The sequence below is a fragment of the Haliotis rubra genome, unplaced genomic scaffold (genome assembly GCF_003918875.1).
Source record: "Haliotis rubra isolate DU_JTF1 unplaced genomic scaffold, ASM391887v1 Scf101, whole genome shotgun sequence".
NCBI classification, from domain to species: domain Eukaryota; kingdom Metazoa; phylum Mollusca; class Gastropoda; order Lepetellida; family Haliotidae; genus Haliotis; species Haliotis rubra.
This window is the reverse complement of record NW_025764904.1, coordinates 2,841-27,261: the sequence shown is the minus strand read 5'-3', so window position 1 is coordinate 27,261 and position 24,421 is coordinate 2,841. Positions and strand designations below refer to the sequence as shown.

Genomic DNA, 24,421 nt, shown 5'->3' with positions numbered 1-24,421 from the left:
TTCGAGGTGAAATTTCATTCTTGGCACAGCTTGATTTTTACACTAAGTAAGTGTCAAAAGTCAGTATTTACAACTATTCTTGCAAATATACAGTAAACATGTCATTCAGAACATGTTGCTACAATAACCAGTCATGTTGCACTAAAAATAACAAGTCTTGACCTCAAAGTGCCTATTTCAGGTGAAATTACATTCTTGGCACAGCTTGATTTTAACACCAAGTAAGTGTCAAAAGTCAGTATTTACAACTATTCTTGCAAATGTACAGTACACATCTCATTTACAACATGTTGCTACAATAACCAGTCATGCTGCACTAAAAATAACAAGTTTTGACCTCAAAGGGGCCTATTTGGGGTGAAATTACATTCTTGGCACAGCTTGATTTTAACACCAAGTAAGTGTCAAAAGTCAGTATTTACAACTAGTTTTAGCATACAGTAAACATCTCATTCACAACATGTCGTTACAATAACCAGTCATGTTGCACTAAAAATAACAAGTCTTGACCTCAAAGTGCCTATTTCATGTGAAATTACATTCTTGGCACAGCTTGATTTTAACACCAAGTAAGTGTTAAAAGTCCGTATTCAAACATCTTAACAAAGCAATTATTTACAACTCATTCACTGCTAAGATATTAAACATACACTTTTACTCTTCACCCACAAAGTCCTCAATCTCAGTTTCTGAATCACTGTCAAGAACTGCAGCATTCAAGAGCGTATCACTAGTGTTGCTGGAAACTGGCATCTTGTCTTGGTGTCTGCCATACCCAAGGTACCAAATGACACTTGCTATGTGTGCACAGCATCCAACAACTCTAGCACCCACTTTGCAAGTGCAGTACCATCCTGTCACCTTAACCTCAGTGAACTGAACCCACAAAGTGTGCAAGAGTGAGCCGACATGCCGAGACTGGATTTTCACTCGGATTAAATCATCCACTTCCTTACACAGGAAAAGCTGATAGGCATTGTCACTATCGACATGATTTGCAACATATGCTGGTGCCAACTTTAGTTGATAAACACCCATTGTTATATCCCTAAGTTCATCCAGTGAAAGCACTGGAAAGCTTACATCATCAGCTTCAGTTATTGGAATGTATACATTCCTCCTTCTAAGAAGGTTTTCTTTCAACCAGTTCTTTGACTGGGTTGCCCTGCCGACTCCTCTCTAGCATCAACGATGCAATTCTCTCACCTTCTGGATCATGAGATGCCAGTGCTGGCCGGTACTTGTTGCATAGCGCACACACAATACGCACAAAATCCCCGATATGGGGTACATAATGATTTGAAACAACTTTATCCAAAAATCGCCACTGCTTAATTCTTCCGTTGCACGATTCAACAACCCACCGCACTTTAGTAATTAGTCTTGATACATTAGCATCTTCTACTTCATGTTGTCTTTTCCCCTTTTCCAGGTAAGCTGGCATTTCTACATGAAAACCATGTTTTTCAAGAAAGGTTATTGAGTCTCTAAAGCCTCTATCCACAATGAAAACATCATCTGCTTCCAACCAATTGTTAATATCATCAGAATTTGTTGAAAGCATATGTTTAGTTATGGATGCATCATTATTCTTCCCATCAGCTGCATATGGACCAAGCACACTAAGAATATATCCATCGGTGCCAACTACCATCATGGGTTTAACTAAAGGTCTATGCTTATGCATGCTGTAGGATAGCTTCTGAAATTGGTGGTCAGCCCCTTTCTGAATGTAGATATATGTCCCATCCAAAACAAGAATAGCAACATTGACTTTGTCATTGGTGAAAATTTTTTTGGCAACTGGAGTGGTATGATTTTGCACAAACTCATCATGTTGAATATGCCCAAATCCTAAATTATTGGGTACAAAATGTAACATGAGACATTCCCTTGCACAATGAATTGCTCGCTGTACCTGTGACTTTGTAAGTTTAAACAAGGTACCAAGAAGGTTGTTCGACAGTCCAGTCCTGAGTTTTACAAGAATCAGTGCAACACATGTTCTGACTGATCTAACACTTGAGCCACGCAAAGACTGTGTATGTGACACAACATCATCAAATTGATCTCTTGTGATGCCTGTAAGTTTAAAATATTCATCATCACTAAGAAATGCAGGGTCATCAAAATTCAAAGTCCCATATCTGATGAGGGTACTTCTGGCAGTAGCAAGGAGGTTAATAATTTCTGTTCTGTTGAAACATGTTAAATCTTTCTTTCCTTCAATCTGAATGAGTGCTTCCCTGGTAAAAAGTCTACATGATAAATGCTTTACACAACATCGATTTCCAGCAGGAATAATGACACCTTGAAAGATAAAAACTTGATTTCTTGCATCATTCGGAATGACAATAAATGGATTTCGTGATGAACTCACTTTCTTACAAACAGTACAAACTCGATGAGTTGATGAAGTTGATGTTATATTTAGTTCAATATTTTTAGGACTCGTATATATGAATGACTGATCAGAGTTTTCCGGTTCTGTTGATTTTATCTTCCTTCTGACATGTGTTCTACATTTTTCACATATAATACAATCTTTAGTAATTGTCTGTTTTAGTTCTTTCTCTAAATGCTGTCTGAAAGTGTCATCTGTTAATTTTCTTCTCAAATGTGGCTTGATATTAGACTTTTTACACCACACACATTGTGAAAATTTCATCTTCAATCTGAAACACAAAACAAAACTGAAATGTTATTTGGACTTAAGTTAGTAACACAAGGTTTGTGTCGGAAGAGCAGAATCACAAAATCATTGGACATTTTGGTATTTATTATATCAGCAGCATATAATGTTGATGATATGCCATTATGGATGTTGTACAGTGTGTTTAAAAACTTAAACGCTATCAGGAAATTGTGTTTACTCAGTTTAGTCAATCATTTTCTTCAATTATAATCTGCCCAGGTTGAATTCCTTTGTCAAAGTAAATGAGTTTTAACTATATTGGTATTTTAAGTCTGTGGGTGATTAATCTTTGTAGAAATATACATGAATTACCCAGATCTGAATGTTATTTAAATAGATTTGTAACATTTACAAGGTGTATGAAGTTTACCTTCAGCATGCTGTTAAAGTACTTTTTTATGATCTTCACAAAACCTCAATATCACTCTTGGGCAGTCTTGGCTCAGACTCAGATCTTCTCTCAACTGAAATACAGATGACTTCATATCAATAGAAAATTCTGTTTAAAAAGCTGTGATAATCTATTCAAGGGTAACATTACTTTTTCAAATGTCATTAGTCTAGCTTTGAAGGTTTATGCAGATTTAATCACCCCTGAGGCATCAGGTTTTCTGATTTTCTGCCACATTAAATTAGAAAATTAAATTAAAAAATATTTAGAAACATATCTTTTAACTCATATTATGCTTACCTTCAACCTCAAGTTTTAAGTTGTCATCTTCATGAATTGACACTCCTGAAATCAATTCATGACTATTTCTCTTATCTGAAACCAAATATTTGAAATTATAGAAGGATTATCATAATGTTCAAGAAATTGGTGCTTCCTAATTTTTCTAATGCTAAATATGTCAATAGTATAGTTATATATGGAAGGGAATTGACCTCCAACAGCATAATCAATTATGGAGGCCACCTTTTGATCAATTATAGATATAAGATAAAAACAACTGTCAGAGCACATGAAAACACAGGTAATCAATCCTCAGTTTCAATATGACAATTGAAACCAATAGTCAATGATTCTGTAATCGTATTTTTAAGAAGAAATAGTGAACGCTTTAATTGGTTATGTGTTTTGGATATCGGTAATTGACTGGCAGCCCACAAAATATCCATAAACCAATTATTTGATTGATCAGTACACCACTGATTAACAGCTATGGGCAATTTGTAAATATTTACTTAAAGAAGGTACCACAATAACATTTTGAAACAATGCTTACCTTCTCCATGTTCTTTATGGTGTGGGAACAAAGGCAACAAGACAGTGTTGAAAGGCCAGTGTCTTCAGGCTTAAAAAAGATTTACATGATGTTAATTAAAGTTTGTTTGAACAGTGTAACATAGATTACCAAACTTAATGAAAAAAAATATAATATTTGGATTTGATGTGAACAAGTTAAGCTAAACATTGTAAATTGGATGACCAAACTTTGTATAAAAAAAAAATAAAAAAAAAAAATACAGGAATCGAACCTGCATGTCTAATAAATAGAGAAAAACGACAGGCCAGCACAGTAACCACTAGGCTACATATTCTTCAGGTCCTTGTGGTGAATTTAAGGTTATATGTTACACCGTACAACAATGTGTCACTTGACGTCTGCTTGTGTTCATCATCTCCTGCACCTTGATACAATGTTCTTATTCTAAGAAGAAACTTTTCATACAGTTAAGTATAGTCATTTTGGTTAAATGTAATATAATATATCATAGAAAACATCAAGGTACATTGTTTCTAGGAAAATGTGTATGTTTATACATGGCAATATCCTGTTGAATGACAGTGTTATTTTGACAGTGACAGGTGACTCAGAGGTGTTTGATAAACAGATGCTATAACAACTATGATAAAATTCTAACATAATTACAAAGATTCTCACCTTTAGATGGCTGCCAGATCCTATTTTGAAAACTCTTCTGATGTCTTCTTATTTTTCCAGCAATGGGGCTCCAAAAATCTACCCGTGTTTACATCAAAGTCATCAGCCTTGCGAGTCCCTTATGATATTGAACATTTTAATAAAGATGTTTGATAAGTTCATTTTAGAGCCCAAAAACATTCAAAATAATAATGAATCATGATATAGTTGTGTAAATGTGACAGATAGTTTTTAAAGATAATACTTTACGTCAATGTTTATTTTTGAGATGTTGTATGGGGCAATTTCATATAACAGAAAAAATGTACATTTTTTAAAATTTTGATATGAGCAAAAGCGTGACCCACCACAATTTTTTAGGTGTGCATTCTAATTTACTCTCTTCATGTGTGGTGAAAAAATTGGGATGGGTCATGCTTTTGCTCATACTTTTTTATCACTCTGAAAATCAGAAAATGTAGGTTTTTAGAAGATATTGTAAAATAGGTTAACTTTGAGGTCTTCAAAGAGGAAAAATGACAGCACTAAAAACATAAAAAAAGCAATTGGAGGTAACTTCAACAATTAATTTAGCCTTTTTGATGCTAAAATTATCATGTTGTAGAACTTTGAATATCATGAAATTTTGTGGGCCAATAAGGGCCCTTATCATACCTTGTCCTTTGCTTCCCGCATGGACCTTAGATGGATGCACACCCTCTTTTCAGCTCTTAGCAATTTTAGAAAATCGAGCCATAAATTAAAAGAACATATATACTACGATTAAAAATAAAAGTAGGTTTTAATTTACCTTGAATGCTTTGGGAAATTGGGTTGGATTTACACCATCCCTTCAGCTGCTGGCGATTGTAAGAAATGTTAGCCAAAATTAAAATAACAAGAATACTACGTTTAAAATTCCTGGTAAGTTTAAATTGACTTTGAGAAATTGGGACTTACGTACCCTCTCAGGAGGACAATAATTTTACAATACTTCAACCCCCTTTGAGGGTACAGCCACTAACAATCTCAGTTACTAATCTAAACTACCAAAATAGAATATTTATCTATTTACAAACCATACAAGACAAATGTTATGGATAACAACTTCTTGATTTATTTATCACAACGTTTCTAGGCTAGTTCCTGCTCCTGAATTAGCCAAAATTAAAATAACAAGAATACTACGTTTAAAATTCCTGGTAAGTTTAAATTGACTTTGAAAATTTTGGGACTTACGTACCCTCTCAGGAGGACAATAATTTTACAATACTTCAACCCCCTTTGAGGGTACAGCCACTAACAATCTCAGTTACTAATCTAAACTACCAAAATAGAACATTTATCTATTTACAAACCATACAAGACAAATGTTATGGATAACAACTTCTTGATTTATTTATCACAACGTTTCTAGGCGAGTTCCTGCTCCTTTTTCAGGTGGATAATGGTCATAGTGAACAGTACAGTATATATATATATATATATATAGAGAGAGAGAGAGAGAGAGAGAGAGAGAGAGAGAGAGAGAGAGAGAGAGAGAGAGAGAGAGAGAGAGAGAGAGAGAGAGAGAGAGAGAGAGAGAGAGAGAGAGAGAGAGAGAGAGAGATAATGTACAGGAAGCCAGATATGTAAGTAGAGTATATAAAAGCGCAAGGGAAAAAGGAGATATATTTAAGTATGTACAAACGATGCAGTGAGATCAAAGAGCAGAATACAGTGATAGGGTATATTTTTACAATAAGGGCAAGGGTGAGTTTACATAGCAGAGTGGTTAAAGAAGTTTGAGTTTGAGAGTCTATGATTTCTGGGTGAAGAACCAGGCGCTGGGGAGGTAAAGTGCCAGTCTTGATAACTAAAAGCTGTTTTATCAGTTTTATCTGAGAGTAGTGTGAATGAGGTATACATGTTTAAAGAAATTATGATGTGACCGTTTTTTAGTGTGATAATGTCAATTCCATTTCGTTGATTCAGTGTTGAATATGTGTTTCATTCTTTGTTTGCGTCTTCCTGTATTTTCTCGAAAACGATGTTTTAATGCTATTTCACAACCACTTACATCTATTGATCGGTGAAGTGTACATCATTACATCTGTTTGATAACATGCCAATACATATAAGACAACAATAATATTAATTGTTTTGCATAAGGCCTAAACAATGAACAATGTTTTGACAATTTTAAGTATCAATCTACATTTGACACATTTTATCCTAAAAAAACTTTCACATTATCTATAAGTATTTTAACATTGATGTTGAGTAGTGTTTATGTTTACCACGAGACTATATTCCCTAAATTTTCTGTGTGGAATCGGATCTTTCCATCTACGTCTCTTTCTTGCTGTTGTCAACATTATTTTGTCTATCGAAGGTTTGATATTTGTATGGAAGAATCTGTGTACGTTCATTGAACGAGCCGGGTTTCTTTAACACATTACCAAAGAGGTAATGCCATTGCGAACGCTTGTGATGCACGAAATGCTACACAGAGTGTAGCTCAATCTCTAGTCTATGTAATGACAGCTCTGCTCATTAAGTCAAGGCTAATTGTGTTACTAATGTGCCTTCAAAATATTTTCCTTCCAGATACTTGTTTAGATATACTGTATAAATGATGAAAAACTGAATGTTCTTGTTACAGTACATCTCCTTCAAGTTTTAATCAAAACACTGGCGCGAGGGCAATTGTATGGAACCTGAGGAACCAACATTCCCCTTGCTTGTGCAAATGAGAATTAAAAAGAAAAATTGCTCAAATTCATTCTGAAGCACTAAACTAAGTGTGATAAGACTTAATATGTGAATGTACAAAAAGTCAAACATTTTTCAGCGATTCTAGGAATTATCCCTCAGGGGATGCAAGAACCGGAATTCACGACTTCTGACATGTGGGGAATCAAACGTATCATACAGGCTTTCCCACTTTTGATTTTAAGGTCAGCGATGATTAACAGAAATACCATTAAAAGCAGTGCAGTGCGCAATTCACACACTCAGCTATGAATGTCAAGTCAAAATGCAAATGTTTATATGCTCTGAAGAATCTCCTCGCAATCTTACGCTTGTACCATGACTTTGCGGCAGTCTCTTTGATATTGCCCATGTTGTAACCCGCTAGTTACTACATGGTTTCGCCCTACTGATTCTCACTGGATAATGCTTGCTCCGCCCCCTTTCCTGTGACGAAACTATGACGTCATCGTAAACAGGTTTCGCCAGAAGGAAGTTGAGATACATTGTAGAACATGAAAACAAGTACAATGTTGACAAATTTATTTAGGAAAAAATTAACATCATTTTAAAACATTTGTATTAAACGCCAAAACGAGCAAAGAAATTAAAATCTTGAATTGAAATTTAAAGAAACAGTTCCGATACACAAGTTCGTCTGATTGTTTTCAATGTGGAATTAAAAGTTAAAGATGCAGTTTTGATACACAATAGATGGTTTGGACGCCGCCGTCTCCGTGACTTGCGACGCCGCGTTTACAGTTGCAGAGGGCTCCGTTTTCATTCGTTTAGGTGCAAGAGGTGGATCCAGTTTGTTTTCGATGGCTGACAACATAGACTGTGACGGTCGCTTGTATTTTCTCACTGCCTCAGCGCTTCTGTGCCCGGTTATTCGCATTATTTCCTGCTCTTCTACTGCCTCTTCTTACAAACGTGTAGCATACGTGCGCTTCCTGGAGCTGTTTGTGAGGTAGCCAGGAATACCAGCGGAAGTGCACATATTCTTCACTAAAGTGCTCAGTTTGTTGACACCAATCACCTGACTGGAAAATCGAATGTTCTTATTTCCTTTAGCCGAAAGGGGTCTCCTGTAAAACGGCCCACTGTTGTCAATCTTGAATAGATAAATGTAGTTCATACAGGCGTGGTAAGTCTGCAGTGGAGTGGTGACGCAATACTTTTGCCTCGACTGCCCGGTGTGCCAAACCTCCAGTGTAATTTTTGGCTGTAGTTCCACGAAATTCGATATATGGTCCCATCTGATCAGTCCCGACCAAACTTTGATTAGCTTGTAGGCTTCTATGTTCATCACAGGCTCGAACTCCGAAAAGTTTAGTTGTACAAGAACACTGTGTTCAGGAGACTTTGGCAGGTATTCCCCAAGCAATTCTTTATCCCATAAAGTTTTCTCGGTTTCTTCGCTGATGGGTTCAGCTTGTTTAACAGTCGTGCTGATACCTTTTGCTATTTATCTTCGCATCTCGTCACTCAGAACTTGTCGGAAACGCTGACACGCTAGATTTTTCGTATCCAAAAGGTTAACGCCGATGTTTCGCATTTTCCCGCATGCAACGTATCAAACCGGCACGTAAAAGATAGAGGGTTTTGGGTGGATATTCTGAACCATCTACCTTTCGCGCTTCCAACACAAACCTGGACAGATAGTTGTTTACATCGGCGGATGTAAAGTCTTTGATCTCTGGCACACAAATATCTTGTCGGGATCCTCGCCATTGGTCGAAAACACGCATCGCCCACTTCGTGTTATTTTGAGTGTTCTTACTTTCAGCATCAGCTATGCGTTGCAAAATATCGTCTTCTGATACGATTTTCGCAAATCGTTCAGTTTGAGCGGGTGGATCAACAGGATTAGTAATGTCATCAGGCCTATTTTCTTCAGAAAACGGGTCGAACTGAAGATCAAATAATCCAACATCCAGGTCAATTTGGTCGCTTCCACTCACTTCGTAAATGTTCAAAGACTGGGATAAAGTCCTCAAACTTTAAATTCAACTCCATCGTCTCACTAACTTGGGAAAGTGTAATATCATCAATTTCATCATTCCACTCATTCACGCTATCACTGCTGGGTATGAAAGTTGTTTCCACGTCCTCTATGGTTGAGAATTAATTTTTGAAACTTGAACGACCTAAGATGGCGCGTATGACGTGATATTCATGACGTCATATGGTGCACTCATTTTCCGGCCACTTTGTTTTAAACACATCACCGAAATCTCATGGTACAAGTCTGTTACCCCACCCACGACTCGAGGTTCCTCTAGTTACAACACGATTTGTCCTGGCTGTTGATTGACAGACCTAGTGGCATCTCGGGCTACGCCCTCGTGCCCTACGCCTGTCAATCAAAAACCAGGACAAACCGTGTTGTAACTAGACGAACCTCTCTTGTGCCAATGGGGTAACTTTAACTTACCCAGCCATGGTGGACACAATGGCCAATTTTGCTGCCAAGACAGCACTCAACAAATATGTGACACTATCTCTAATCCCATACATTGATGATAAAGCTGTAATTAAAGCTGTGATCTAAAGCTAAAGAAGTGAGGCACTCAGGTGGGTATAAATAAGTTACAACATTTTATTACACCTACTTGAGTTGTCAGTCCAGATTTGAAGAGGTCATTATGTGACAAAATAAATCAAGAGTGAGTGAGTGAGTGAGTTTGGTTTTACGCCACTTTTAGCAATATCCCAGCAAAATCACTGCTGGAGACACCAGAAATGGGCTTCACACATTGTACCCATTTGAGGAACCGAACCCAGGTCTTCAGCGTGACGAGCTGACGCTTTAACCATTAGGCTACCCCGTCACCCTAACAAAGTGGAAGGAGAGTATTGAAAGGTTTTTACGTTTCGCTCCGGAAAGGAGAACTACTAATAATTTCAGTCAAACTAAAACTTGCTGCCATTGAAACGCAAAAAATATATATATTTTATTCAGCAATAAAAAACCAAAAAAACAAAACCTCATTACCAGTCCTATCTATGTGCCGAATTTGGTGAAGAAACCTTCAACGGTTGAACAGTTCTGCACCGGAAAAGAACTATTCACACTCTAGTGAAATACACTGCAGCGTATACCAACACATAACATTAAACAATAACAAGTCAAACATCATCTATATCTAGTCAATAGCATCTTACATCTCCAGGCGTGTGGTCATATCATTAGCAAACTTCACATCGGGGTGTGTGCTCATATCTATAGCAACCTTCACATTGGGGGGTGTGGTCATATCAACAGCAAACTTCACATCGGGGTGTGTGCTCATATCTATAGCAACCTTCACATCAGGGTGTGTGGTCATATCAATAGCAAACTTCACATAGGGGTGTGTGGTCATATCAATAGTAAACTTCACATCGGGGTGTGTGGTCATATCTATAGCAACCTTCACATAGGGGTGTGTGGTCATATCTATAGCAACCTTCACATCGGGGTATGTGGTCATACCAATGGCAACCTTCACATCGGGGTGTGTGGACATATCAATAGAAACCTTCACATCGGCGTGTGTGGTGATATCAAAAGCAACCTTCACATCGGGATGTGTGTTCATACCTATGGCAGCCTTCACATCCGGCTGTGTGGTCATATCAATAGCAGACCTCGCATCAGGGTGTGTGGTCATATCAATAGTAAACTTCACATCGGGGTGTGTGGTCATATCAATAGTAAACTTCACATCAGGGTTTGTGGTCATATCAATAGCAAACTTCACATCCGGCTGTGTGCTCACATCAATAGCAACCTTCACATCGGGTTGTGTGGAAATATCTATAGCAAAGTTCACATCGGGGTGTGTGTTCATATCAATAGCACAGTTCACATCGGAAAGTGCGGTCATATCTATAGCAACCTTCACATCGGGGTGTGTGGTAATATCAAAAGAATTCTTCACATCGGGATGTGTGGTCATATCTATAGCAACCTTCACATCGGGGTGTGTGGTCATATCAATAGCAAACTTCACATGGGGGTGTGTGGTCATGTCTGTAGCAACCTTCACATCGGGGATGTGGTCATATCTATAGCGAACTTCATATCGGGGTGTGTGGTCATATCAATAGCAAACTTCCCATCGGGGATGTGGTCATATCTATAGCAAACTTCACATCGGGGTGTGTGGTCATATCTATAGCAACCTTCACATCGGGTTGTGTGGTCATATCTATAGCAACCTTCACACCAGGGTGTGTGGTCATATCTATAGCAACCTTCACATCGGGATATGGTCATACCTATGGCAACCTTCACATCGGTGAGTGTGGACATATCAATAGAAACCTTCACATCGGGGATGTGGTCATATCTATAGCAAACTTCTCATCGGGGTGTGTGGTCATATCAATAGCAGACCTCGCATCAGGGTGTGTGGACATATCAATAGAAACCTTCACATCGGGGGGTGTGGTCATATGGAAAAAAAACTTCACATCGGGATGTGTGGTCATACCTATGGCAGCCTTCACATCCGGCTGTGTGGTCATATCAATAGCAGACCTCGCATCAGGGTGTGTGGTCATATCTATAGCAACCCTCACATCGGGGTGTGTGGTCATATCTGTAGCAAACTTCACATCGGGGTATGTGGTCATATCTATATCAACCTTCACATCAGGGTGTGTGGTCATATCTATAGCAAACTTCACATCGGGGTGTGTGGTCATACCTATGGCAACCTTCACATCCGGCTGTGTGGTCATATCTATAGCAGAACTCGCATCAGGGTGTGTGGTCATATCTATAGCAAACTTCACATCGGGGTGTGTGGTCATATCAATAGCAAACTTCACATCGGGATATGTGGTCATATCTATAGCAACCTTCACATCGGGTTGTGTGGTCATATCTATAGCAACCTTCACATCAGGGTGTGTGGTCATATCTATAGCAACCTTCACATCGGGATGTGGTCATACCTATGGCAACCTTCACATCGGTGAGTGTGGACATATCAATAGAAACCTTCACATCGGGGATGTGGTCATATCTAGAGCAAACTTCACATCGGGGTGTGTGGTCATATCTATAGCAACCTTCACATCGGGTTGTGTGGTCATATCTATAGCAACCTTCACATCGGGGTGTGTGGTTATATCTATAGCAACCTTCACATCGGGATGTGGTTATACCTATGGCAACCTTCACATCGGTGAGTGTGGAAATACCAATAGAAACCTTCACATCGGGGTCTGTGGGCATATCTATAGCATCCTTCACATCAGGGTGTGTGGTCATATCAATAGCAAACTTCACATCGGGGTGTGTGGTCTTATCAATAGCAAACTTCACACTGGGGTGTGTGGTCATATCAATAGTAAACTTCACATCGGGGTGTGTGGTCATATCAGTAGCAACCTTCACATCGGAATGTGTGTTCATACCCATGGCAACCTTCACATCCGCATGTTTGGTCATATCAATAGCAGACCTCGCATCAGGGTGTGTGGTCATATCTATAGCAACCTTCACATAGGGGTGTGTGGTCATATCTATAGCAACCTTCACATCGGGGTATGTGGTCGTACCTATGGCAACCTTCACATCGGGGTGTGTGGACATATCAATAGAAACCTTCACATCGGGGGGTGTGGTCATATGAAAAAACCCCTTCACATCGGGATGTGTGTTCATACCTATGGCAGCCTTCACATCCAGCTGTGTGGTCATATCAATAGCAGACCTCGCATTAGGGTGTGTGGTCATATCTATAGCAACCTTCACATCGGGGTGTGTGGTCATATCTATAGCAACCTTTACATCGGGATGTGTGGTCATATCTATAGCAACCTTCACATTGGGGTGTGTGGTCATATTAATAGCAGACCTCGCATCAGGGTGTGTGGTCATATATAGAGCAACCTTCACATCGGGGTGTGTGGTCATATCTATAGCAACCTTCACATCGGGGTATGTGGTCATACCTATGGCAACCTTCACATCTGGGTGTGTGGACATATCAATAGAAACCTTCACATCGCGGGGTGTGGTCATATCTATAGCATCCTTCACATCAGGGTGTGTGGTCATATCTATAGCATCCTTCACATTGGGGTGTGTGGTGATATCAATAGCAAACTTCACATCTGGGTGTGTGGTGATATCAATAGCAAACTTCACATCGGGATGTGTGGTCATATCAATACCAACCTTCACATCAGGAATTGTGGTCATACATATGGCAACCTTCACATCAGGCTGTGTGGTCTTATCAATAGCAGACCTCGCATCAGGGTGTGTGGTCATATCTATAGCAACCTTCACATCAGGGTGTGTGGTCATATCTATAGCAACATTCACATCAGGGTGTGTGGTCTTATCTATAGCAACATTCACATTGGGGTGTGTGGTCACATCAATAGCAAACTTCACATCGGGTTGTGTGGAAATATCAATAGCAAAGTTCACATCGGGAAATGTGGTCATATCTATAGCAACCTTCAGATCGGGGTGTGTGGTAATATCAAAAGCATACTTCACATCGGGATGTGGTCATATCTATAGCAACCTTCACATTGGGGTGTGTGGTCATATCAATAGCAAACTTAACTTTAGGGTGTGTGGTCATCTACATAGCAACCTTCACATCGGGGATGTGGTCATATCTATAGCAAACTTAACATCGGGGTGTGTGGTCATATCATTAGCAAACGTCACACTGAGGTGTGTTGTCATATCTATAAAAACCTTCACATCGGGGTGTGTGGTCATATCTATAGCATCCTTCCCATCGGGGTGTGTGGTCATATCAATAGCAATCTTCACATCGGGGTGTGTGGTCTTATCAATAGCAAACTTCACATTGGGGTGTGTTGTCATATCAATAGTAAACTTGACATCGGGGTGTGTGGTCATATCAGTAGCAACCTTCACATTGGAATGTGTGTTCATACCTATGGCAACCTTCACATCGGGATGTCTGGTCATATCAATAGCAAACCTCGCATCAGGGTGTGTGGTCATATCTATAGCAACCTTCACATCGGGGTGTGTGGTCATATCTATAGCAACCTTCACATCCGGGTATGTGGTCATATCTATAGCAACCTTCACATCGGGGTGTGTGGTCATATCAATAGAAACCTTCACATCGGCGTGTGTGGTCATATCAATAGCAACCTTCACATCGGGATGTGTGTTCATACCTATGGCAGCCTTCACATCCGGCTGTGTGGTCATATCAATAGCAGACCTCGCATCAGGGTGTGTGGTCATATCTATAGCAACCTTCACATCGGGGTGTGTGGTCATATCAATATAAAACTTCACATCGGGGTATGTGGTCATATCTATATCAACCTTCACATCGGAGTGTGTGGTCATATCTATAGCAACCTTCACATCGGTATGTGTGGTCATACCTATGTCAACCTTCACATCCGGCTGTGTGGTCATATCAATAGCAGACCTTGCATGAGGGTGTGTGGGCATATCTATAGCATCCCTCACATTGGGGTGTGTGGTCATATCATTAGCAAACTTCACATTGGGATGTGTGGTCATATCTATATCAACCTTCATATCGGAGGGTGTGGTCATATCAGTAGCAAATTCGACATCGGGGAGTGTGGTCTTATCAATAGCAAACTTCACATCGGGGTGTGTGGTCTTATCAGTAGCAAACTTCACATTCGGGTGTGTTGTCATATCAATAGTAAACTTCACATCGGGGTGTGTGGTCATATCAGTAGCAACCTTCACATCGGGATGTGTGTTCATACCTATGGCAACCTTCACATCCGGCTGTGTGGTCATATCAATAGCAGAATTCGCATCAGGGTGTGTGGTCATATCTATAGCAACCTTCACATCGGGGTGTGTGGTCATATCTATAGCAACGTTCACATCGGGGTGTGTGGTCATATCTATAGCATCCTTCACATCGGGGTGTGTGGTCATATCAATAGCAAACTTCACATCGGGGTGTGTGGTCATATCAATAGCAAACTTCACATCGGGGTGTGTGGTCATATCAATAGCAACCTTCACATCGGGATGTGTGGTCATACCTATAGGCAACCTTCACATCCGGCTGTGTGGTCATATCAATAGCAGACCTCGCATCAGGGTGTGTGGTCATATCTATAGCAACCTTCACATCTGGGTGTGTGGTCATATCTATAGCAAACTTCACATCGGGGTGTGTGGTCATATCTATGTCAACCTTTACATCGGGCTGTGTGGTCATATCTATAGCAACCTTCACATCGGGGTGTGTGGTCATATTTATATCAACCTTCACATCGGGGTATGTTGTCATATCAATAGCAAACTTCACATCGGGGTGTGTGGTCATATCTATAGCAACCTTCACATCGGGGTGTGTGGTCATATCTATAGCAACCTTCACATCGGGATGTGTGGTCATATCTATAGCAACCTTCACATCCGGCTGTGTGGTCATATCAATAGCAAACTTCACATCAGGGTGTGTGGTCATATCTATAGCAACCTTCACATCGGGGTGTGTGGTCATATCATTAGCAAACTTCACATCGGGGTGTGTGGTCATATCTATATCAACCTTCATATCGGGGTGTGTGGTGATATCAGTAGCAAATTTGACATCGGGGAGTGTGGTCTTATCAATAGCAAACTTCACATCGGGGTGTGTGGTCTTATCAGTAGCAAACTTCACATTGGGATGTGTTGTCATATCAATAGTAAACTTCACATCGGGGTGTGTTGTCATATCAGTAGCAACCTTCACATCGGGATGTGTGTTCATACCTATGGCAACCTTCACATCCGGCTGTGTGGTCATATTAATAGCAACCTTCACATTGGGGTGTGTGGTCGTATCTATGTCAACCTTCACATCGGGGTATGTTGTCATATCAATAACAAAGTTCACATCGGGGTATGTGGTCATACCTATGACAACCTTCACATCGGGGTGTGTGGACATATCAATAGAAACCTTCACATCGGCGTGTGTGGTCATATCAAAAGCAACCTTCACATCGGGATGTGTGTTCATACCTATGGCAACCTTCACATCCGGGTGTGTGGTCATATCAATAGCAGACCTCGCATCAGGGTGTGTGGTCATATCTATAGCAACCTTCACATCGGAGTGTGTGGTCATATCAATAGCAAACTTCACATCGGGGTATGTGGTCATATCTATATCAACCTTCACATCGGGGTGTGTGGTCATATCTATAGCAACCTTCACATCGGGATGTGTGGTCATACCTATGGCAACCTTCACATCCGGCTGTGTGGTCATATCAATAGCACACCTCGCATCAGGGTGTGTGGTCTAATCTATAGCAACCTTCACATCGGGGTATGTGGTCATATCTATGTCAACCTTCACATCGGGGTGTGTGGTCATATTTATATCAACCTTCACATCTGGGTATGTTGTCATATCAATAACAAAGTTCACATCGGGGTGTGTGGTCATATCTATAGCAACCTTCACATCGGGATGTGTGGTCATATCTATAGCAACCCTCACATCGGGGTGTGTGTTCATATCAGTAGCAAACTTCACATCGGGATGTGTGGTCTTATCTATAGCAACCTTTACACCGGGATGTGTGATCATATCTATAGCAACCTTCACATCGGGGTGTGTGGTCATATCAATAGCAAACTTCACATCGGGGTGTGTGGTCATATCTGTAGCAACCTTCACATCGGGGTGTGTGGTCATATCAATAGCAAACTTCACATCGGGATATGTGGTCATATCTATAGCAACCTTCACATCGGGGTGTGTGGTCATATCTATAGCAACCTTCACATCAGGGTGTGTGGTCACATCAATAGCAAACTTCACATCGGGGTGTGTGGTCATATCTATAGCAACGTTCACATCGGGGTGTGTGGTCATATCAATAGCAAAGTTCACATCGGGCAATGTGGTCATATCTATAGCAACCTTCACATCGGGGTTTGTGGTCATATCAATAGCAAACTTCACTTTGGGGTGTGGTGTGGTCATATAGCAACCTTCACATCGGGGATGTGGTCATATCTATAGCAAACTTCACATCGGGGTGTGTGGTCATATCAATAGCAAACGTCACACTGGGGTGTGTGTGTTCATATATCTATAGCAAACTTCACATCAGGGTGCGGGGTCATATCAATAGCAAACTTCCCATCGGGGATGTGGTCATATCTATAGCAAACATCACATCGGGATGTGTGGTCATATCTATAGCAACCTTCACATCAGGGTGTGTGGTCATATCTATAGCAACCTTCACATCGGGGTGTGTGGTCATATCTATATCAACCCTCATATCGGGGTGTGTGGTCTTATCAATAGCAAATTTCACATCGGGGAGTGTGGTCTTATCTATAGCAACCTTCACACCGGGATGTGTGGTCATATCTATAGCAATCTTCACATCGGGGTGTGTGGTCATATCTATAGCAACCTTCACATCGGGATGTGATCATACCTATGGCATCCTTCACTTCGGTGAGTGTGGACATATCAATAGAAACCTTCACATCGGGGTGTGTGGTCATATCTATAGCATCCTTCACATTGGGGGTGTGGTCATATCATTAGCAACCTTCACATCGGGGTGTGTGGTCATATCAATAGCAAATTTCACATCGGGGTGTGTGGTCATATCATTAGCAACCTTCACATCGGGGTGTGTGGTCATATCAATAGCAAACTTCACATCGGGGTGTGTGGTCATATCTATAGCAACCTTCACATCGGGGTGTGTGGTCATATCAATAGCAAACTTCACATCGGGGTGTGTGGTCATATCTATAGCAACCTTCACATCGGGTGTGTTGTCATATCTATAGCAACCTTCACATCAGGGTGTGTCGGTCATATCTAAAGCAACCTTCACATCGGGGTGTGTGGTCATATCAATAGCAAACTTCACATCGGGGTGTGTGGTCATATCTATAGCAACCTTCACATCGGGGTGTGTGGTCATATCTATAGCAACCTTCACATCGGGGTGTGTGGTCATATCAATAGCAAACTTCACATCGGGGTGTGTGGTCATATCTGTAGCAACCTTCACATCGGGGTGTGTGGTCATATCAATAGCAAACTTCACATCGGGGTGTGTGGTCATATCTATAGCAACCTTCACATCGGGGTGTGTGGTCATATCAATAGCAAACTTCACATCGGGGTGTGTGGTCATATCTATAGCAACCTTCACATCGGGGTGTGTGGTCATATCAATAGCAAAGTTCACATCGGGGTGTGTGGTCATATCTATAGCAACCTTCACATCAAACTTCACATCGGGTGTGTGGTAATATCAAAAGCATACTTCACATCGGGGTGTGTGGTCATATCTATAGCAACCTTCACATCGGGGTGTGTGGTCATATCAATAGCAAACTTCACTTGGGGTGTGTGGTCATATATATAGCAACCTTCACATCGGGGATGTGGTCATATCTATAGCAAACTTCACATCGGGGTGTGTGGTCATATCATTAGCAAACGTCACACCGGGGTGTGATGTCATATCTATAGCAAACTTCACATCGGGGTGTTGTCATATCTATAGCAACCTTCACATCAGGGGTGTGTGGTCATATCTATAGCAACATTCACATCAGGGACGCGTGGTCATATCAATAGCAAATTTCACATCAGGGTGTGAGGTCATTTCAATAGCAAAGGTCAAATCGGTCTGTGTGGTCTCGTCTGTATAAACCTTGACATCGGGGTGTGTGGTCATAACTATAGCAACCTTCACATCGGGGTGTGTGGTCATATCTATAGCATTCACATCGGGGTGTGTGGTCACATCAATAGCAAACTTCACATAGGGTTGTGTGGAAATATCTATAGCAAAGTTCACATCGGGGTGTGTGGTCATATCAATAGCAAAGTTCACATCGGGCAATGTGGTCATATCTATAGCAACCTTCACATCAGGGTGTGTGGTAATATCAAAAGCATACTTCACATCGGGGTGTGTGGTCATATCTATAGCAACCTTCACATCGGGGATGTGGTCATATCTATAGCAAACTTCACATCGGGGTGTGTGGTCATATCATTAGCAAACGTCACACTGGGGTGTGTTGTCATATCTATAGCAAACTTCACATCGGGGTGTGGGGTCATATCAATAGCAAACTTCCCATCGGGGATGTGGTCATATCTATAGCAAACTTCACATCGGGGATGTGGTCATATCTATAGCAAACTTCACATCGGGGTGTGTGGTCATATCTATAGCAACCTTCACATCGGGTGTGTGTTGTCATATCTATAGCAACCTTCACATCGGGGTGTGTGGTCATATCTATAGCAACCCTCATATCGGGGTGTGTGGTCATATCAGTAGCAAACTTCACATCGGGGTGTGTGGTCATATCTATAGCAACCTTCACATCGGGGTGTGTGGTCATATCTATAGCAACCTTCACATCGGGGTGTGTGGTCATATCAATAGCAAACTTCACATCGGGGTGTGTGGTCATATCTATAGCAACCTTCACATCGGGGTGTGTGGTCATATCAATAGCAAACTTCACATCGGGGTGTGTGGTCATATCTATAGCAACCTTCACATCGGGGTGTGTGGTCATATCAATAGCAAACTTCACATCGGGGTGTGTGGTCATATCTATAGCAAACTTCACATCGGGGTGTGTGGTCATATCAATAGCAAACTTCACATCGGGGTGTGTGGTCATATCTAAAGCAACCTTCACATCGGGGTGTGGTCATATCTATAGCAACCTTCACATCGGGGTGTGTGGTCATATCAATAGCAACCTTCACATCGGGGTCTGTGGGATATCTATATCTATAGCAAACTTCACATCGGGGTGTGTGGTCATATCAATAGCAAACTTCACATCGGGGTGTGTGGTCTTATCAATAGCAAACTTCACATCGGGGTGTGTGGTCATATCAATAGCAAACTTCACATCGGGGTGTGTGGTCATATCAGTAGCAACCTTCACATCGGGGTGTGTGGTCATATCTATAGCAACCTTCACATCGGGGTGTGTGGTCATATCAATAGCAACCTTCATCAGGGTGTGTGGTCATATCTATAGCAACCTTCACATCGGGGTGTGTGGTCATATCTATAGCAAACTTCACATCGGGGTGTGTGTGGTCATATCTATAGCAACCTTCACATCGGGGTGTGTGGTCATATCATAGCAACCTTCACATCGGGGTGTGTGGTCATATCAATAGCAACTTCACATCGGGGTGTGTGGTCATATCTATAGCAACCTTCACATCCGGGTGTGTGGTCATATCAATATCAGACCTCACATCAGGGTGTGTGGTCATATCTATAGCAACCTCACATCGGGGTGTGTGGTCATATCTATAGCAACCTTCACATCGGGTGTGTGGTCATATCTATAGCAACCTTCACATCGGGGTGTGTGTGGTCATATCTATAGCAACCTTCACATCGGGTTGTGTGTGGTCATATCTATAGCAAACTTCACATCGGGGTGTGTGGTCATATCTATAGCAAACTTCACATCGGGGTGTGTGGTCATATCTATAGCAACCTTCATCATCGGTGTGTGGTCATATCTATAGCAACCTTCACATCGGGGTGTGTGGTCATATCATAGCAACCTTCACATCGGGGTGTGTGGTCATATCTATAGCAACCTTCACATCAGGGTGTGTGGTCATATCTATAGCAACCTTCACATCGGGGTGTGTGGTCATATCTATAGCAAACTTCACATCGGGGTGTGTGGTCATATCAATAGCAAACCTTCACATCGGGGTGTGTGGTCATATCAATAGCAAACTTCACATCGGGGTGTGTGGTCATATCAATAGCAACCTTCACATCGGGGTGTGTGGTCATATCTATAGCAACCTTCACATCCGGGTGTGTGGTCATATCTATAGCAACCTTCACATCGGGGTGTGTGGTCATATCTATAGCAACCTTCACATCGGGGTGTGTGGTCATATCAGTAGCAAACTTCACATCGGGGTGTGTGGTCATATCAATAGCAACCTTCACATCGGGGTGTGTGGTCATATCTATAGCAACCTTCACATCGGGGTGTGTGGTCATATCAATAGCAAACTTCACATCGGGGTGTGTGGTCATATCTATAGCAACCTTCACATCGGGGTGTGTGGTCATATCAATAGCAAACTTCACATCGGGATGTGTGGTCATATCAATAGCAAACTTCACATCGGGATGTGTGGTCATATCTATAGCAACCTTCACATCGGGGTGTGGTCATATCTATAGCAACCTTCACATCAGGGTGTGTGGTCATATCTATAGCAACATTCACATCGGGGTGTGTGGTCATATCTATAGCAACATTCACATCAGGGTGTGTGGTCACATCAATAGCAAACTTCACATCGGGTTGTGTGGAAATATCTATAGCAACGTTCACATCGGGGTGTGTGGTCATATCAATAGCAAAGTTCACATCGGGCAATGTGGTCATATCTATAGCAACCTTCACATCGGGGTGTGTGGTAATATCAAAAGCATACTTCACATCGGGGTGTGTGGTCATATCAATAGCAACCTTCACATCGGGGTGTGTGGTCATATCAATAGCAAACTTCACTTCACATCGGGGTGTGTGGTCATATCAATAGCAAACTTCACATCGGGTGTGTGGTCATATATATAGCAACCTTCACATCGGGGATGTGGTCATATCTATAGCAAACTTCACATCGGGGTGTGTGGTCATATCAATAGCAAACGTCACACCGGGGTGTGTGGTCATATCTATAGCAAACTTCACATCAGGGTGTGTGGTCATATCAATAGCAAACTTCACATCGGGTGTGTGGTCATATCTATAGCAAACTTCACATCGGGATGTGTGGTCATATCTATAGCAACCTTCACATCGGGGTGTGTGGTCATATCTATAGCAACCTTCACATCAGGGTGTGTGGTCATATCTATAGCAACCTTCACATCGGGGTGTGTGGTCATATCTATATCAACCCTCATATCGGGGTGTGTGGTCATATCAATAGCAAATTTCACATCGGGGTGTGTGGTCTTATCTATAGCAACCTTCACATCGGGATGTGTGGTCATATCTATAGCAATCTTCACATCGGGGTGTGTGGTCATATCTATAGCAACCTTCACATCGGGATGTGATCATACCTATGGCATCCTTCACTTCGGTGAGTGTGGACATATCAATAGAAACCTTCACATCGGGTGTGTGGTCATATCTATAGCATCCTTCACATTGGGGTGTGTGGTCATATCATTAGCAACCTTCACATCGGGGTGTGTGGTCATATCAATAGCAAACTTCACATCGGGGTGTGTGGTCATATCTATAGCAACCTTCACATCGGGGTGTGTTGTCATATCTATAGCAACCTTCACATCAGGGTGTGTGGTCATATCTATAGCAACATTCACATCAGGGTGTGTGGTCATATCAATAGCAAACTTCACATCGGGTGTGAGGTCATTTCAATAACAAAGGTCAAATCGGTGTGTGTGGTCTCGTCTGTACCAACCTTGACATCGGGGTGTGTGGTCATATCTATAGCAACCTTCACATCAGGGTGTGTGGTCTTATCTATAGCAACATTCACATCGGGGTGTGTGGTCACATCAATAGCAAACTTCACATCGGGTTGTGTGGAAATATCTATAGCAACGTTCACATCAGGGGTGTGTGGTCATATCAATAGCAAAGTTCACATCGGGCAATGTGGTCATATCTATAGCAACCTTCACATCAGGGTGTGTGGTAATATCAATACTTCACATCGGGGTGTGTGGTCATACTTCACATCGGGGTGTGTGTGTCATATCTATAGCAACCTTCACATCGGGTGTGTGTCTATAGCAACCTCATATCAATAGCAAACTTCACATCGGGGTGTGGTCATATATATAGCAACCTTCACATCGGGGATGTGGTCATATCTATAGCAAACTTCACATCGGGGTGTGTGGTCATATCATTATAGCAAACTTCACACCGGGGTGTGTGTCATATCTATAGCAAACTTCACATCGGGGTGTGTGGTCATATCTATAGCAACCTTCACATCAGGGTGTGTGGTCATATCTATAGCAACATTCACATCAGGGTGCGTGGTCATATCAATAGCAAACTTCACATCAGGGTGTGAGGTCATTTCAATAGCAAAGGTCAAATCGGTCTGTGTGGTCTCGTCTGTACCAACCTTGACATCGGGGTGTGTGGTCATATCTATAGCAACCTTCACATCGGGGTGTGTGGTCATATCAATAGCAACCTTCACATCAGGGTGTGTGGTCATATCTTTAGCAACCTTCACATCGGGGTGTGTGGTCATATCAATAGCAACCTTCACATCGGGGTGTGTGGTCATATCTATAGCAACCTTCACATCGGGGTGTGTGGTCATCATCTATCACATCAACCTTCTATAGCATTCACATCGGGGTGTGTGGTCATATCAATAGCAAACCTTCACATCGGGGTGTGTGGTCATCGGGGTGTGTGTTCATATCTATAGCAACCTTCACATCGGGGTGTGTGGTCATATCTATAGCAAACTTCACATCGGGGTGTGTGGTCATATCTATAGCAACCTTCACATCGGGGTGTGTGGTCATATCTATAGCAAACTTCACATCGGGGTGTGTGGTCATATCACATCGGGGTAGCAAACTTCACATCGGGGTGTGTGGTCATATCAATAGCAAACTTCACATCGGGGTGTGTGGTCATATCTATAGCAACCTTCACATCGGGGTGTGTGGTCATATCTATAGCAAACTTCACATCGGGGTGTGTGGTCATATCAATAGCAAACTTCACATCGGGGTGTGTGGTCATATCAATAGCAAACTTCACATCGGGGTGTGTGGTCATATCAGTAGCAACCTTCACATCGGGGTGTGTGGTCATATCTATAGCAACCTTCACATCGGGGTGTGTGGTCATATCTATAGCAGCCTTCACATCGGGGTGTGTGGTCATATCTATAGCAACCTTCACATCGGGGTGTGTGGTCATATCTATAGCAACCTTCACATCGGGGTGTGTGGTCATATCAATAGCAACCTTCACATCGGGATGTGTGGTCTGGATATCTATAGCAACCTTCACATCGGGGTGTGTGGTCATATCTATAGCAACCTTCACATC

The 24,421-nt window shown here is 41.5% G+C and overlaps 1 protein-coding gene across 1 annotated transcript; it reads right to left on the bottom strand.

Annotated features, from left to right (window-relative positions):
• Positions 1-1,123: 1,123 nt before the first annotated feature.
• On the bottom strand, positions 1,124-4,255 carry LOC124268913. Its single transcript, XM_046703937.1, has 4 exons — positions 3,922-4,255; positions 3,387-3,461; positions 3,066-3,159; positions 1,124-2,675 (listed from the first exon to the last, which is right to left on the bottom strand). The coding sequence occupies exon 4, from the start codon at positions 2,666-2,668 to the stop codon at positions 1,124-1,126; it is 1,545 nt and encodes a 514-aa protein (XP_046559893.1). The 5' UTR covers positions 2,669-2,675; positions 3,066-3,159; positions 3,387-3,461; positions 3,922-4,255.
• Between the last annotated feature and the right edge of the window lie 20,166 nt (positions 4,256-24,421).

Excerpts from the sequence above, each read along its gene's own strand:
- LOC124268913 (XM_046703937.1), bottom strand. The coding sequence starts at position 2,668 with ATGAAATTTTCACAATGTGTGTGGTGTAAAAAGTCTAATATCAAGCCA.